Raw genomic sequence first — 15,568 nt, forward strand, 5'->3', positions numbered from 1 at the left:
TATTTGAAAAGTCAATGTGAAACAACATGAACAATGTCTGTGTTTTTAACTCAAAACATTGCAAAAAGCTAACATGTGTCAAAGGTTTGTAATTGTACGTACAATAACAAACATTTTACACATTTATTAATATTTTCCAATGTATTGGCTTACAAACAAGGACTTAGCACATGTTATTTCACATTGATATTTCAAGTAGTAAGCCGTGATAAAATTGTTTTATAAATTTAAAAATCGAAAATACATACCGAATCCTGATCCATATGGCCACTTAAGGTGGTTACTGCATTTATAATGTGTATGAGAGCAAAATGAACTAACCTGCAGAAGTCGGGTTAAACTGTCAGGCGTCCTGGACGTCGCTGCAGCTGTGGATGCTGTTGCTGCAGGTGGTAGTGCAGTAACATGTTGTGGTGCTAGCCCTGTTGTCTGTACACCTTGTAAAGTTGAGAGTGTCACCCCCTGTAGTACGGAAGGCATTGGTTGTATTGTTGCTGGGGTAACGGCTCGTAGTTGTACTCTTGGAGCATGGACGGATTCCACCATGGCATGTGACGGGACAAGTTCTGTGTTCCCCGTCTCTGGTAAACTATAACCCTGCAGGTAACGCCCAGGCTGTGATAAATGTGGTCTTGTCGGCGCCTGACTCACCGACTCTGATACCTTCTCTTCTGTATTTGTTGAAGGGTGTGTATTGGAATAGTTCACACCAGGTATTGCACTCACTTTGCTAGTTACTGTTGCAGTGTCTTTAGAAATGCCTCGACTCTCAGATAACGCTGTGTGTTGAAAGTCTTGTTGGAATGGTATGAGTGGATATACAGCACTGGGTTGAGACACTGATGCTGTGACCTGTGGATTTGTTGCCTGTACTTGGGTTATAAATGGATATGCTGACAACATCTCTGGTCTGGCAACGCTAGGATTGATCAGATAGCCTTGTAACGTATCGGTCATTGCAGTAGTAAAGACAGGGTGAGATGGCACGTTACTCTTTGTCACATCTTGGCTTGATGCGATGACTGATGTCGGATTGCTTGTTGGTATGCTGTCTTTGGTGATCCGACTTTCTGCTTTCTGTTGCTGGTACTGCCAATGTTGATGGTGCGCTGTCTGGGGCGACAGCAGTCGTGCTGTGGCTGGGTAGATCTGGCTAGGCTGATTGCCTAGGTTCCAAGCGGCCTGAGACTGAAGTGGGAAGACTCTTTGCTCAACTCGACTGGTCTGGTCAGCTATGGTTGGTTGCAGCTTGGCTTCGTTTATCCCTGGGTATTTCAACCCCAGGCCAAGTTGTTGACTGGCTGCAACTGTACTGAGTTGGTGACTCGCTGTCACGCTTGATAGTGCGACACTTTGTTCCTGTGAGGATACCGTAACTGTAGGTGGCGCTGTCACTATGGATGAATTCAAAGTCTGTGCAATCACACTAGCAACTGTTGAAGTGAGTCCAGATGATATGTCAGTATCTTTACTTGGGTTCACAAGTTGTTGTTGTTGCTGTTGTTGTTGTTGCTGTGACTGACTTGAATGTTGTTGCCTAGCTCTGGGTGATGGTAACTGTTGCTGCTGTTGTGGTTGTGGTGTTGGAAGCATCTGTTGTTGGTGTTGTTGTAGTAAGAACTGCTGTTGGTATTGGTGGTGTTGTTGTTGTTGTTGCTGCTGTTGATGCCTGTGTATACTCTGTTGCTGTGGTGACAGAGATGGTTGGTGTTGCTGCTGCTGCTGGGGTGCAACAAATTGTTGAAGGTGTTGTTGTTGTTGTTGTTGTTGTTGTTGTTGCTGTTTTGGTGACAGAAGTGGTTTATGTGGCTGATGTTGCTGTGGTGGAACTAACTGCTGTTGTGGCTGCACCTGTCTTTGCTGAGGTGACACTAATTGTTGTTGTTGTTGCTGATGTTGCTGTGTTACCAACTGTTGTTGCGGTGGTTGCGGAAGGGAAACTAACGGCTGAAGTTGGTGTGACTGCTGGTGGTGGTGGTGGTGTTGTTGTTGTTGTTGTTGTTGCTGTGATGAAGGGAGTAGCAATGCTTGTGGTTGCTGGCGTGGCTGCTGTTCTGATGCAAGTACTTGCTGTGGCTGTTGTTGTTGTTGTTGTTGATATTTTGGTGACTGCAGCTGTGCTTGATGTTGTTGTTGTTGCTGCGATACTGGTGGTTGCAGTACTTGTGATTGGTGTTGTCTAGGTGAGAGCAACTGTCGCTGTGTACCGGCAGTTAACTGCATTGTAATTGGCTGTTTTTGTGTCTGTGAAGGAGACACCATTGGTTTATTTGGTTCCTGGTGTTGTGGTAGGTCTTGTTGGTGTATTGTTAATTTTTGTTGAGCCTTTGGAGAATGTAGCTGGCTATGTTTTTGCAGCGTTGTGTCTATATTAAGTTGGGAGTACTGGTTATCAGCATGTTGTACTTTAGGTGGTTTGTCGTTTTCACTGACAGCATTAAGTTGTGTTGTTGGCACATTCTGCAGACGTTTGGTGGGTGACAAGTGTGCTCTCGTCATAGCAGCCGTGTCTTGATGACTAGGTGATCTACTGTGCTGTCTTGCTGTGCGTCCACCACTAGTCGTTCTCGCTCTTCGACCTCGCCTGGAAGGTGAAGGTCGTTGAAGAGAGATCTCTGTAGTTTCCGGTGAATCTTCAAAATCATATACGTCTTTAGCAGCCGATTCTTGCTTGGCCGTGTCTTTGATCTCTGTGTTTTCATGATGTACAGGTGACAATAGTGCAGCTGACAAAGTTTCAATCCCTGCTGGTTCATGTTTATCAACACTCGGTCTTCTCTCACTATATCGCCGCGACGCTGACCGTGGTCTTCCCCGCCCCCGCTTTGGTCCTCTCTTCGCTTGTTTTTCTCCTTCTTTGATCTCAGTTGGTACATAACCCCCTGGGAAGGTCAATTCTGGTTCTATTGTGTCACTTTTACTGCTTTCTATGCTATTATCATCGATGGATTTAGCTCTTGTGTCCTGAACTTTACTAATACTGTTGATAGCTGGTTTTGTTTTGATGTCTTGAGGAACAACGCCGATATCAACAGGCTTGGTATCATACAATGTATTCTCTGTCTTTAATACAACATGGTCTCTTCCATCCAACATTTTGGAATACTCGGTTTCTGTTGTCAACCCAATCATACCAGTTGGTTTGATATCTGGAGTTGGGAGAGCGTTTTGATCTATAACAAGAGAACCCAGAAAGTCTTCTTTCTCTTCTTTGATGCTTTGCATGCTGGGTAATTGTACACTTGTATTCGTGACTTCCACGATTAGATCTTTCTCCATCTCTAACTGAGCTAGTTGTTTCATTTTCTCTTCTCTTTCCTTTTCTTTTAAAGCTTCAGATATCTTCACAGCCTTTGGTTTGCGTCCCCTCTTCTTTCCCCTGTTAGCTTTACCAGGCGACCCAGCTCTAGTGGCTACCGTGATTGTAGTAAGTTCATCTGTTTCTATATCCACTTTCACTTCTTTTGGTTTTCGACCTCTCTTTTTCTGCTGTACGACTACAGGTTCTTCTTTGTCCAAGGGTGCAGCAGTGCTATGTTCTTGGTTGATCTGACCTACTGGTTTTATTTCTGTTTCTGAGGACATCATAAGACCTGCAAAGATTTCCGCCGGACCTGTTATACTTGGTCCAACATCAAGTTCATGTTTGACGCTTTCAGTCTTGATTTCATTCACCTGAGGCATTATTTCCTCCTTGACCTTCTCAATTGGCAAATCTAACTTTACATGTTCATTACCAAGCGTTTCACTTCCAGCAATAGTTTTGTCGTATGACTCTTTCAATATATCTTTCACATCTTCCAGTTCTGGTTCATTTTTAGGTTGCTGTTCTGTCTTCTCTGTTTCTATGACTAATGGATGGTTCATAATTTCTAACACTTCTTTTTCCCTTTCATTGTGTAGTCCAGTATCACATGTATTATCTTCATCAGTATCTGAATCATATATAACAGCTTGTTTATGTTGTGTTCGTCTACTAGATTTACAAGTTTTCACAAATCGGTTAATTTCCTCTTCTTCATCTTCCTCCTCCTCCTCCTCTCGTTGCATCTCCAACCGTTTTTTATTCCGTAACCTTTGTGTTCTTTCCTTGCCTCTCTTCCCACCCCTTTCCTGTTTTTTACTTTCTTTAAATCTGTCGGTATATTTACTACTCTTTTGCTGTATCTCCTCTTTGATCACTTCTGGTTCATACGATGGTTCCTTTTCCTCAACAGCACTGGTGATCTCTGCAGCTGCTGCAATAGCTTTTTCCTCCTTCTTCTGTGACTTCGTCTCTTTATTTGCTCTTGATTTTCTCCTGTCTGTAGATTTTCTGGTTGACTTCTCTTCATCTTTGCCCTTTGTCATCTTGTCATGTTTTTCTATGACCATTGCTATGGCAACAGCAATATCTTGTTTATTGTCTTGTGTTTCCTTCTTTCTCCCAGCTTTACCTTTCCTCTTTCCTTCAGTCTGTTTCTCTTCGTTCTTTACCTTCTTATTTTTATCGTCTTCTACTGTTTCCTCTTCCTTTCTTTTATTCTTGTTGCTTACATCTAAATCTTCATCATTTGTTGCCAGGGTCTTGTTGCTTGAGTCATCTTCATCTTCTAGTTCATGAACCTTGTTGCTAACCTCTTCTTTCTTGCTACTTTTATCTTCATCCGTCTTCTTCAAAGGCTCTTCATCCATAGTTCTTGTATCTTTGAATTCAGTAGCTAACTCAGACGTGTCTTTTTCACTGTCGGACAAAATAACATTAACAGTCTTTGCTTTCTTTTTCTTTTCCTTGTCTGCCTTCTTACTGGACTTATCTTTCTTCTTCTTCGTCTTTTCAGAATGTTTGCCTGTCGGTGCATCTTTAACTACAATTGCATCTCCACTGCTCTTGTCCATCACCTCTAACACATCAGAGAACGGTATCAGTTGTTCTTTCTCAAATGGTACATGCTTATCTTTGGCGCTCTCATGCTTCTTGGCTTCTTTAAGTGTTTTAACTTCCAAGTTCATGTTCACTTTAGCATCTGGGGCAACACCACCCTGACCAGCTGCATCGGGAACTGCACTTTCCAACTCTTCTTTCTCTGCAGTAGAACTAACAGCATTGTTACTATCTTGATTTAGATCATTGGTAATGGAGACAGTGTCTTCTCCTACTACATTACAAACTTCTGTATCTTTATTCTCTTGTATGTCCATTGACTTATCCACAGGAGTTTGTTTTTTCTTATCACTGGCATGCTCCTCTTCATTTTGTGGTTTTTCTTTCACATTTTCTTCAGCTTTGTAATCATTTGTTTTAGTCTCAGCCGATGTTGTGTCATGTTTGGGTCTGACTTTATATAAAGACCTGTAGTATTCCCTCCTTTCAGATAAACTAATATGTCTGGTTTCCTTGTCTGCGGTACCCATATTTCCAGACAAGAGATTTTTTCTTTCCACTTTCGTGTCTTTTGTATTATTTGTAGCATTAAAAGGTCTAAAGACAGATAACGTTTCTGTTTGATTTGGTGATTCAACTTTTTGAGGAGAGAGTTCTGGAGGACTTGGTGATCGTTTCCTCCGCCTATTAATGTCAATATCCCTGTCCGAGTCCATGGGATTATATGATACAACAGCTGGACTAAAGTTATACTTTCCATCAACTACGTTCCTATTGCTACTACTTTCATTCAAATGTTGCAAGATAGTTGAATTGCTTGGGATGTTACTGTTTGGTGAGAGAGATGGAATGGTTCGGTCTTCTAGTCTCTCACTCGCTGACATATCTATGTTTTGGTTGATAGTATCAGACAGCCAAGTTTGTGGATGCAATGACGGCATAGTCCTTATAGCTGCCAGACTGCCAGGAGGGTAGTCCTTAGCAGCGGCTTTAGTCCTAAATTTAGAAGGAGATTCAAGTTCAGGAGTCAACTGATCCGGTTCATAAATTTTGGCACTTTGTTCCAACCTAGCTAAATCCTGGTCAAAGATACTACTTCTGACAAGCCGTGGTTTAGCAAGATCCCGTACTTCCTCTTCCGATTCACTAGGCTGTGTCTCCGAAGCACTGGATATCTGTTCCGTTGTTTCTATACTCGATTTCTTTTTAATTCTTCCAATCTTCTTCCTTTCAACTAGCTCAATTGTTTTGGTTGATGGCACTGGAGTGGTCACTGTGTTGTGTACTTGAGTTGTTGAAACTGCAGCAGTGGTAGTAGTAGTAATAGCAGTAGTAACAGTCACAGTAGTATTCACTGTAGACGTTGTTTTCACATCTTTGACTTCACTTATAACATCTCCCACTGGTTCGGAAATCTTATGCAAAGAAGGCATCTCATCCTTGTCTTTCGTTACTATCTCTTGTTCATCTGTTTGTTTCACTTTCTGCTCATCTTTCTCATCTGCAACGTCACAATCTTCAACAACATCACTTTCAGATCGTTCTACTTGTCTAAGTTCTTCTTTGACTTTAGATATAAGTGCCCAGTCATCAAGGTGACTACAGTCGTACTTGGAATAAGTAGGTTTGTACTCAGTGGGTTCCGGCACAGGGGGGGTTTTCTTGGCAGTTTTAAGAGATTCCGGGAATAGTGAATGTTTGTAATCACTTGGTTTCCTGGCAGTTCTTTGTGGTTCTGACACATTTGGGGAGTTGTTACTCACCCCTGTATGTCTCTTAGTATGACTTTCACCTATCTGTGAATCCAACTTTGTTTTATTGGGTACAGCTTCCGGTGTTAATCTTTTTAATTTCCATGTAACTTGTGGGCTCTCCTCAGTTGTTTCGGTGGGAACAGGTGGCTGCTTTTTTGTTTTTTCTTCTTTTGGAGTGGTTACTTTTACAGCTGTCTCACTTTCTACATGTGGCATTACTTTCATTTCTTCATTAGGACTAGTAATGTCATCACTAATCTGTCGCATCCTGTAGCTCCGTTTTGCCATGAAGCCTTCCTCGTTATTGGGCATGGAAGGGTCTGATATCCGACGTTTTCGCGTGTATGGAAACTCCGGGAAACTTGTCACACTGGCTTTACTATCACGAGTTGGTGAATATGGTGAAATTATTGGTCCCCAACTTTCTGTTTTCATATCTTCCTCCGCTTTCCTCTCCTTCTTTTCTAGTTCTTGTTGTTGTTGTAATTTACGTGCCTGTTCCATTTGTTTCCTATAACTTAGGCTCGTATCAATGTACCCCCTTTCCTCTTGCACCCTCTGTTCCACCTTAATTCTCCCCTTCTGTTTCGTCCCTTCCTCATCACCTTCCCTCCCCGAGTTATCTTGGTCACTAGGACTACCAAGTCCATCGTCGGTTTCAAATAAATGTGTGATTCGTACTTTTTCTTGTGGTATACTCTTAATGTTTGTTTTTGTGTGTTTCTTATCACTTCTAATACCGCCACCGTACATAGTTTGTTCAATCTCCAACTTTTTAAAAGGATCCAGTTTTTCAACAGGTTTCTTGGAAATTATCACCTGAATCGGTTTTATCTCAGTCAATTTTTTATCCTCGAGTTCATCTCTGATGTCAATTTTCTCCTTTTTCCGTTGATCAATTTTCACATCTATCTTTGTAGATTTAATAGTTATGGGAATCCGATCCTTCTGGGTTTCAACAATATCAATTTGTTTATGTAATCGGTCTACTTTTTTCTGTGTTTCCACTTCCTGTTTCATAAACGCATCTTTCTCGGCAGACATTTCTTTTAATAATTCCCTCTCTTCCATAATTTTCCTTTTCTTTTTCCACTTTTCTTCTCTATCCGGAATCAAGATTATTTTATCCTTTGTCCTTTCCGGTTCATGTTTAAGTTTCTTTTTCTTGCTTTCTGGTTCACATTCATGTTTCTCTAGTCGCACAGTTTCAATTAATCTTTCTGATTTTAACACTTTCTCATGTTGTTTCTTGTTCTTTGTTTTAGATTCTGACTTTTTACTTTTTCCTTTGACACTGTCATGATCACTATCCTTACTTCTAGCTGGACTTGTCACAGACTCAATAGGTAATTTTTCCAACTTCAAGCTACCTTTCATAGCTTTCAAATCATCTTCTAACAACTTTGACTTCGAATGTTTTTTGCTCTTTTTCACAGGCTCATCTTTTTCCTTGGATTTCTTGTGTTCCTTTTTCTTCTTCTGTTTGGGTTCATGCCATTCTCTATCAGGGGTGGTCGGTCGACTGCTGACTTTGACAACAGAGGGGCTTGATGCGGTGGAATCTATGATCTTCTCTTTGGCACTCACTTTTTTCAAAATCTTTGACGTTTTACGTTTGATATGAGGGCTTCCACTTCTACTGCGTTGTACTGAACCTGGACTTGGTGAATGTCTTCTGTTATCAGTTATTCTGTCATCACTAGCAGTTCTTCTACTTTGACTCATCCCCCTGCAAAGAACACAAACAATGAATTAACTCTTGGTAAGAAAACTAAGACAATCTTTGCGTACATAGCTATGGGGCAACTGCCTATCAACATAGAGTTGAGGGGGCCAGTGTACATAACTATGGGGGCAACTGTCTATCAACATAGAGTTGAGGGGCCAATGTACATAGCTGAGGGGCAACTGTCTATCAACATAGAGTTGAGGGGGCCAGTGTACATAGCTATGGGGCAACTGTCTATCAACATAGAGTTGAGGGGGCCAGTGTACATAACTATGGGGGCAACTGTCTATCAACATAGAGTTGAGGGGGCCAGTGTACATAGCTGAGGGGTAAAGTTGATACAAGGCAAATAGAGAACCTGTCTCATTCTGTACTTGAACTTGAAGACACAATGTACCATTACAGGTGAAAGAATGCATTCTTTTAAATAAAAGCTTGGTTGCTGTTATTTTGTAAAGACTAATGTCAGAAAAGAAAGAAACCTTTCGTGAGAAAAATGTTTTGTCTGGCAGAGATATAGTACAATTTAGTCCAGAATAACAGAATGGCCCTATTTAAGCCATACAACACTCCTGATAAAATAACACTATTGTGTGAACAGTGCGCCCTCTAACGATAGCCAAATTTTGCAGTTGTGGGTCAAAATGAGAAAAACAGGGCATTTCTTGTGAGTCACCACATACTAAGAGATGCGGGAACACCAAATTTTTGTGCGTCACTAGAAATTGTGTGTGTCAGTGATACGTCAAATTGGCTTAGAGGACACACTGAACATGTAGGTGATACAAATATGGCTATAGGGAACATGACATGCATACCTGTCTCGTTCTCGACCAGTTGGACTTTGGTCCAGATGTAACTGTTCTCTGCGTTCTCGTTGTCGGTAGCCATATTCCCGCAATTCTTGTTCATAAGAATCTTCAATATCCCTGTAACTAGCAGCACTACCTGTACTGTAGTCCTCTTCATAACTCCTCCGTTGATTCCACTCCTCGTAATCATAATGTTCGTCACCGTAGGGTAACCTTGCCGACGTCTGGTAGTTATGATACGCAGCATGACTTTCTCTATTGTAGTAACTATAGCCACCACTTCCATCACTGTAAAACAAGTTTCAGTTTTTGAAAGGCCATGCTGAAGTATACAACAATGTTCAACCAACTGTATCTTAGTCTGTCTCAAGCTGTGCTAAAACTACCTACTACCAGCAAGTTTCTCTATTAATCACAGTGTAATCTTTCACTCCCTGATGTTTAATTGTAAACAAATTGTTGATAAGACCAAGGTTGGCTTGTCACTCCACATATTATATGAGACACATACACTCTCTCACTTCACTTGGACGATAAACAAAATAACTTCAGAATTTGATGATAAATGAGCAACTAGTACACAACTTTGTTTATTATACCAGATTAGATATCCTAGTGTCCCTATGCTGAAGACTCTACTTAATATTCCACTGGTGAAATGTACACTAAATAAACATCAGGGAGTAAAAGATTACACTGTGATCAATAGAGCAACTTACTGCTATAGTTGTAGCACAGCTTGAGACAGGCTAAGAGATACAGTTGGTGGAACATTGTAGTACGTAGTTTTAGCACAGCTTGAGACAGGCTAAGAGATACAGTTGGTGGAACATTGTTGTACTTGAGATGAAAACAAGTAGTTTGGCAGAGCTATCTAAACTTAGTCCTAAACAAGAAAAGTGATCCTCCCCAATATTTATGGCTTCATCAAAACGATCACACTATTATAATGAAAGAACCTAGGGCTCAAACAGTGGCCATTTATTTACAAACACTACAACCACTAACATCAATAACATACCCAAAAGGTCACACAGTCCACATGATAACACAGTCAACATGATAACATACCGTACATCCCTATACCTTGGATAATCTCGCCTCTCAGCGTATGACTGACCAGTCCTCTTCAGGTTCTCATAAAAGTAGTTCTGAAGTTCAACACTGGCGAAGTCCACCTAGAAAGACAAGACAAAACAAACACGCCCCATCAGGATAATGTCTACTATGTATCAATGTTGTCAAATTAGAGTTTTCTAGTTCAGATGTGCATGTTTCCTTAGTCTATGTGTGGTTATACATATACAATATGCTGTTACAGTGTAGTATGTATTTGAATTTTGTTTTATGTGATGAACTAAATAGAATCAAGTTGGACTCTATTAATACTTTAATGTATGTATGTATGTGTGTGTGTATGTGTGTGTATGTATGTATGTATGTATGTATGTATGTATGTATGTATGTATGTATGTATGTATGTATGTATGTATGTATGTGTGTGTGTGTGTGTGTGTGTATGTATGTATGTGTGTGTGTGTGTGTGTGTATGTATGTATGTATGGATGGATGGATGGATGTATGTGTGTGTGTGTATGTGTGTGTGTATGTGTGTGTATGTATGTATGTATGTATGTATGTATGTATGTATGTATGTATGTATGTATGTGTGTGTGTGTGTGTGTGTGTGTGTGTGTATGTATGTATGTGTGTGTGTGTGTGTGTGTATGTATGTATGGATGGATGGATGGATGGATGGATGTGTGTGTGTGTGTGTGTGTGTGTGTGTGTGTGTGTGTGTGTGTGTGTGTGTGTATGAATGTATGCATGCATATATATGTGTGTGTGTGTATGTACATCAATATATTTTTTTAAAAATTCAGAATACTGTATCTGCCAAATATCAGTTTTTACACACTCACCTGTAACTTTCTCTTGGATAGTTTTCTTCCTTTAGTTTCATTCAAAGCAAACTGAGAACTCTCTATCTTATCATAGTACACAAGTCCCTGGTCATTCTTCCTATCAATATCACATCGCGTCACAGCACCATAGCGACCAAAATACCGACACAGTGCCGTCTCCGTTACACCACTGCTAATTCCCTCTACCCAAAGACAATTGTTGGCCATACTTTTACCAAAACCAAGCTGTGTGAAAGTAAACATATATATTACATTTGAAAGAAAAGAAACTTGATAGTTTAAAATATTCAATCACTGGTTACAAATACAACTTCCGACACCAGACTGTGGACAAACAGATTATGTTACAAACAGGGTAAAGTAAACAACTGAAATTCGATTAATAATACTTGGCACAGCATGTTGGAAGTACAGAGACTTGTATTACATTCCAACATTTGATAAGAACAGTTTTCTGGACACTTTACATAATAGTTCACCTGCACAAACACATTTCCAGTTTCCCTGGCATTTTATGTACACATAAAGAAGCCATAAAACTGTTCTTATCAAACCATGGCGTGTAATATACCAGTCTCTGCTGTTCCAACATGACGAGCCCAAGTGTTGTTAATCCAATTTATTTGTTTACTCTCCCTGTTTGTAACAGGTTTCGTTTGTATACGGTCTGATGTCGGCAGTTGTAGTTATCAGGAGTGTCAAATCTTTTAGCCTAAATACAGAACACTGATAATTGATAGATTCTGTTGATGTTAGGGGTCCAAAACTCCCTAGCTTGAGTACAAAAGTGGACCAATCTTAGTCAGTTTACTGTTCTAGGATTTTGTCTAAAAGGTTTTTATACTGTGCAGATTTGATATTTTCTTGCTAAAAAGCAGTAATATTTACAATGTATATTTGATTTCACATAATCAACTGTAATTCTTACCTTGAGTCGACTTTTCCCTAACGGTTCTCCGTCCATCTTTTTCAAAGACTTGACAACACTTCTGATGTTAGCAAACTGCATGAAAGCATACGCTGGAACTCCACCTTGTTTCTTGATATCAATATCCTGGAAAAGGAGAGAGAAATTTTTTGTTTGAATACCTCTATCTCTTTTAAAAGTCAAGTCAAGTGTAAAGATGAAAGCCATTTGCTAGATCTAGATACATGATGATCACAACAATCTCTCACTATTATAGCACACCATCAAAACATGATGATCACAACAATCTCTCACTATTATAGCACACCATCAAAACACCCTAATCTGTCACCCCCCCTCCCATTTCTCTAGTCCATGTTTGCACATTGGCTTGTCATTGTGGTTGGACTGACTGCAGTTTTTTGCAACGAAAGAACTGACTGCAGTTTCTGCAACAAAGGGACTGACAGCAGTTTTTGCAACAAAGGGACTGACTGCAGTTTTTGCAACAAAGGGACTGACTGCAGAGATGTTGCAAATGGCGCTGTAGCATAACCGACTTACCACTATGTCACCGAATGATTTAAATTTCTCCAGTAGATCTTGATAGGTGGTGTTCTTTTCGAGATTACCAATGAATAAAGTCCTGGAGGCTTTAGAATGATATTCATGGATTGGTTCCTCATGCACTCTTAGATCTCCTTCTATTTCTGTATCTGATGATAAACAATATCATCATGTAGTGATAAACATAAAAGGAGGGGGAGGGGGAGGGAGGGAGTTTATGTTTTGAGTAACAAAATAAACTTCTCTATACTTTGAGTGACCATGTGTTTGATCACAATTCAAGTTAGCATTTAAAGTGGTCATGTAGATGAGGACTGGGTATTTAGTTGTATTCTTAATTTACAAAACAATTTTATCATGGCTTCCTACTTGAAAAATCAATGTGAAACAACATATGCCAAGTCCTTGTTTGTGACTCAATACATCATAATACATATCTAAAATGTCCTGTATGTACAATAACAATTTTTTTTTACAGATAAATAGAGCTATTTACAAAGGGCCAATGACAAAGTACAAGTAACAATAATACTTTTTGTTCAGTAAATATACACTTTGAATGACTGTGTCTGATAATTAGATGTTATTCCCCAATATTTTTCTTCGTTCAACCAAGGAAAATACGAGTGACCTAAGGGGTCTTTGCCACTACGCGTGAAAACCCTTATTTTCCAGCTGAATGAAGAAAAATATTGGAGAACAACATAATTATACCAGTAATATCAAAGAAAAATTGGGGGAAAGCAATGGCAATTTTGAACATTTTGACTTATATTTCGAACACAGTAGAAGCAGTGACATAGACGTGTGCGTTGTCGTGATGTGATGTAGAACGACCAGAGTATATATTCCTGATTTTTTGGCTCATGCATGGTATATAACTGCAATAATTGTAGCATTTTGCAGTGGTTTTGAGGGTTTTTTCATCTGTTTTGGTGACTTTTTAAGTTTTGGTATAGTACACAATACCAGCATGTGATGATATACAGTCAGGAATTGTCTATTTTCAAACGGCCAATAACTGAAAGACTTGTTTATATTTGGAGTGACCCTAGGTTTGATAGTACATTAAATCAGCATGTCTTGATAAACAAAGTGTAGCACAGTATACACAAATCTAGTGTTTTTGTTATGAAAAGTTATCCACTATCAAAGTCACCTTGCTAGGGTTACCAGTCCAAACTAAAGTTACACTGAGAACTTTGAAAACTTTACGAAGCATTTTTTGTCAGAAATTAAACAAAACAAGGTCAAGACACTGATAGTGCATAAGCATATAAATGATATATTTTATCTCACTGTGAACACAAATCTACATCAGTGTCCATGAAATACGGACAATTCAAACACAGAACTGTTTATTTGTGTTCACAGCGAGATAAAACTGTAAAATTTTATGTGCATGCATGTTATCAGTGTCTGTAGTTTGTTTACATAATTCAAAATGACAGTTGTGCTGCCAAATTGAAACTCTCTAGTCTTTCTGCTTTGGTAGTATCATGTAATATATATGGAAGAAACTGGTCTTACCTGGTCCAGTCCAGATCGACAGTTCAATCTCAGATCCAAAAAATAATTTGCCTTTGGAAAGTTGTAAGGCCTTGTCTGCATCTGCCGCTCGTTTGAAAAATATCAGACCATATCGATCTCCCCCTGCTCCTTGGACACGCACGGCAAGTATTGTCCCATGTTTCTTGAATTCATGAAATAAACCATCCTTCAAACTTGTGTCTGTTGAAAATAATAAAGAAAGAAAAGATTAAAGCTGTTAATTTATGACTTGTGTGAAAATACAACATGGAACCAAGACCAGTACAGTTTGTTTTCAATGAGGTCTCTGGTCAAGAGCACCTTCTGTACTTCTCAGTTTTCAAACCAGGAAGGGAGAATCTTGAGTCTGGTGTCTGTTTTCATACTTTGATACACTACCACGTACACACCATCCTCCTCTAGACACATGACAATCATTTAGTTTTTGATGTGATGTTAATAATAGCCAGATCAGTCATAATTAGTCGGTCTAATCATGAGAATACCTAATATGTTTGATTTCAAATCAAGTACATTTTAAACATGAGAAAATACAACATGGTCACCACACATTTAAGTTTCTAGATATAAGATTTCATACTATTTACATACGACACACACACATATACATACATACATACATACACACATACATACACACATATACATACATACATACATACATACATACATACATGCATGCATGCATGCATGCATGCATGCATACATACATACATACATACATACATACATGCATGCATGCATACATACATACATACATACATACATACATACATACATACATACATACATACATACACACATATACCTACATGCATACATACATACATACACACACACACACACACACAAATATACATAGACATACATTCATAGCGACACAATTTGTAGAATCATTATTTAATTTCTCTGTTTAAATGAGAAGAGAACAATTGAATCTCTGAAGCATTCATGAGTATATTTTCAAACTTAGCATCATCTATAACCTACATGCTGTCACATCACCACATAGGTCATAATCTACAAGCAAACAGAGATTGTCACTTTAGACTGAATTCCAATAACCTCGCTGCCACTAATCCAGAACACAGACCAGACATGGCAAAATGCCATGACTTGATACCTTGTTTATTTATGTCCATACAGAGACATAGAATGTCAAACTGTATTGATGTGTGTACTATTGCTGTCTACAGTTTGAGTAAATGATTACAGAAACATCCTTGTGGAAGCTAAAATAACATCAGGTGGTCAAAATAAGTCTCTAGTTGTTTCCTAGATCTGTTGTAATTGATCATCAGAGCACAGCTGAGCAAAGGTCGTTAATTTCATCTACAGCTGTATTGCTAATGCAAAGCTTTGATGCATGGCAGCCTTCAGGCAAGACAGCGTATACTGCAGGGTGTGGTAAATTACATATTGGCACACTGCCAACAGTTGCTATGCCAACCATTCATTC

The 15,568-nt window shown here is 39.3% G+C and overlaps 1 protein-coding gene across 1 annotated transcript in view; it reads right to left on the reverse strand.

The window, feature by feature from the left end:
* Positions 1–15,568, reverse strand: part of LOC144451852 (uncharacterized) — a 33,784-nt gene that overhangs the window by 2,188 nt on the left and 16,028 nt on the right. The window contains exons 5-12 of the mRNA XM_078142758.1: positions 14,080–14,289; positions 12,556–12,707; positions 12,013–12,138; positions 11,082–11,309; positions 10,231–10,337; positions 9,166–9,447; positions 6,609–8,347; positions 322–6,560 (exon numbers count right to left, since the gene is read on the reverse strand). Coding sequence (XP_077998884.1) covers positions 322–6,560; positions 6,609–8,347; positions 9,166–9,447; positions 10,231–10,337; positions 11,082–11,309; positions 12,013–12,138; positions 12,556–12,707; positions 14,080–14,289 — 9,083 coding nt within the window. The remainder of the gene's footprint in view (positions 1–321; positions 6,561–6,608; positions 8,348–9,165; positions 9,448–10,230; positions 10,338–11,081; positions 11,310–12,012; positions 12,139–12,555; positions 12,708–14,079; positions 14,290–15,568) is intronic.

Source organism: Glandiceps talaboti, chromosome 21 (genome assembly GCF_964340395.1).
Source record: "Glandiceps talaboti chromosome 21, keGlaTala1.1, whole genome shotgun sequence".
NCBI classification, from domain to species: domain Eukaryota; kingdom Metazoa; phylum Hemichordata; class Enteropneusta; family Spengelidae; genus Glandiceps; species Glandiceps talaboti.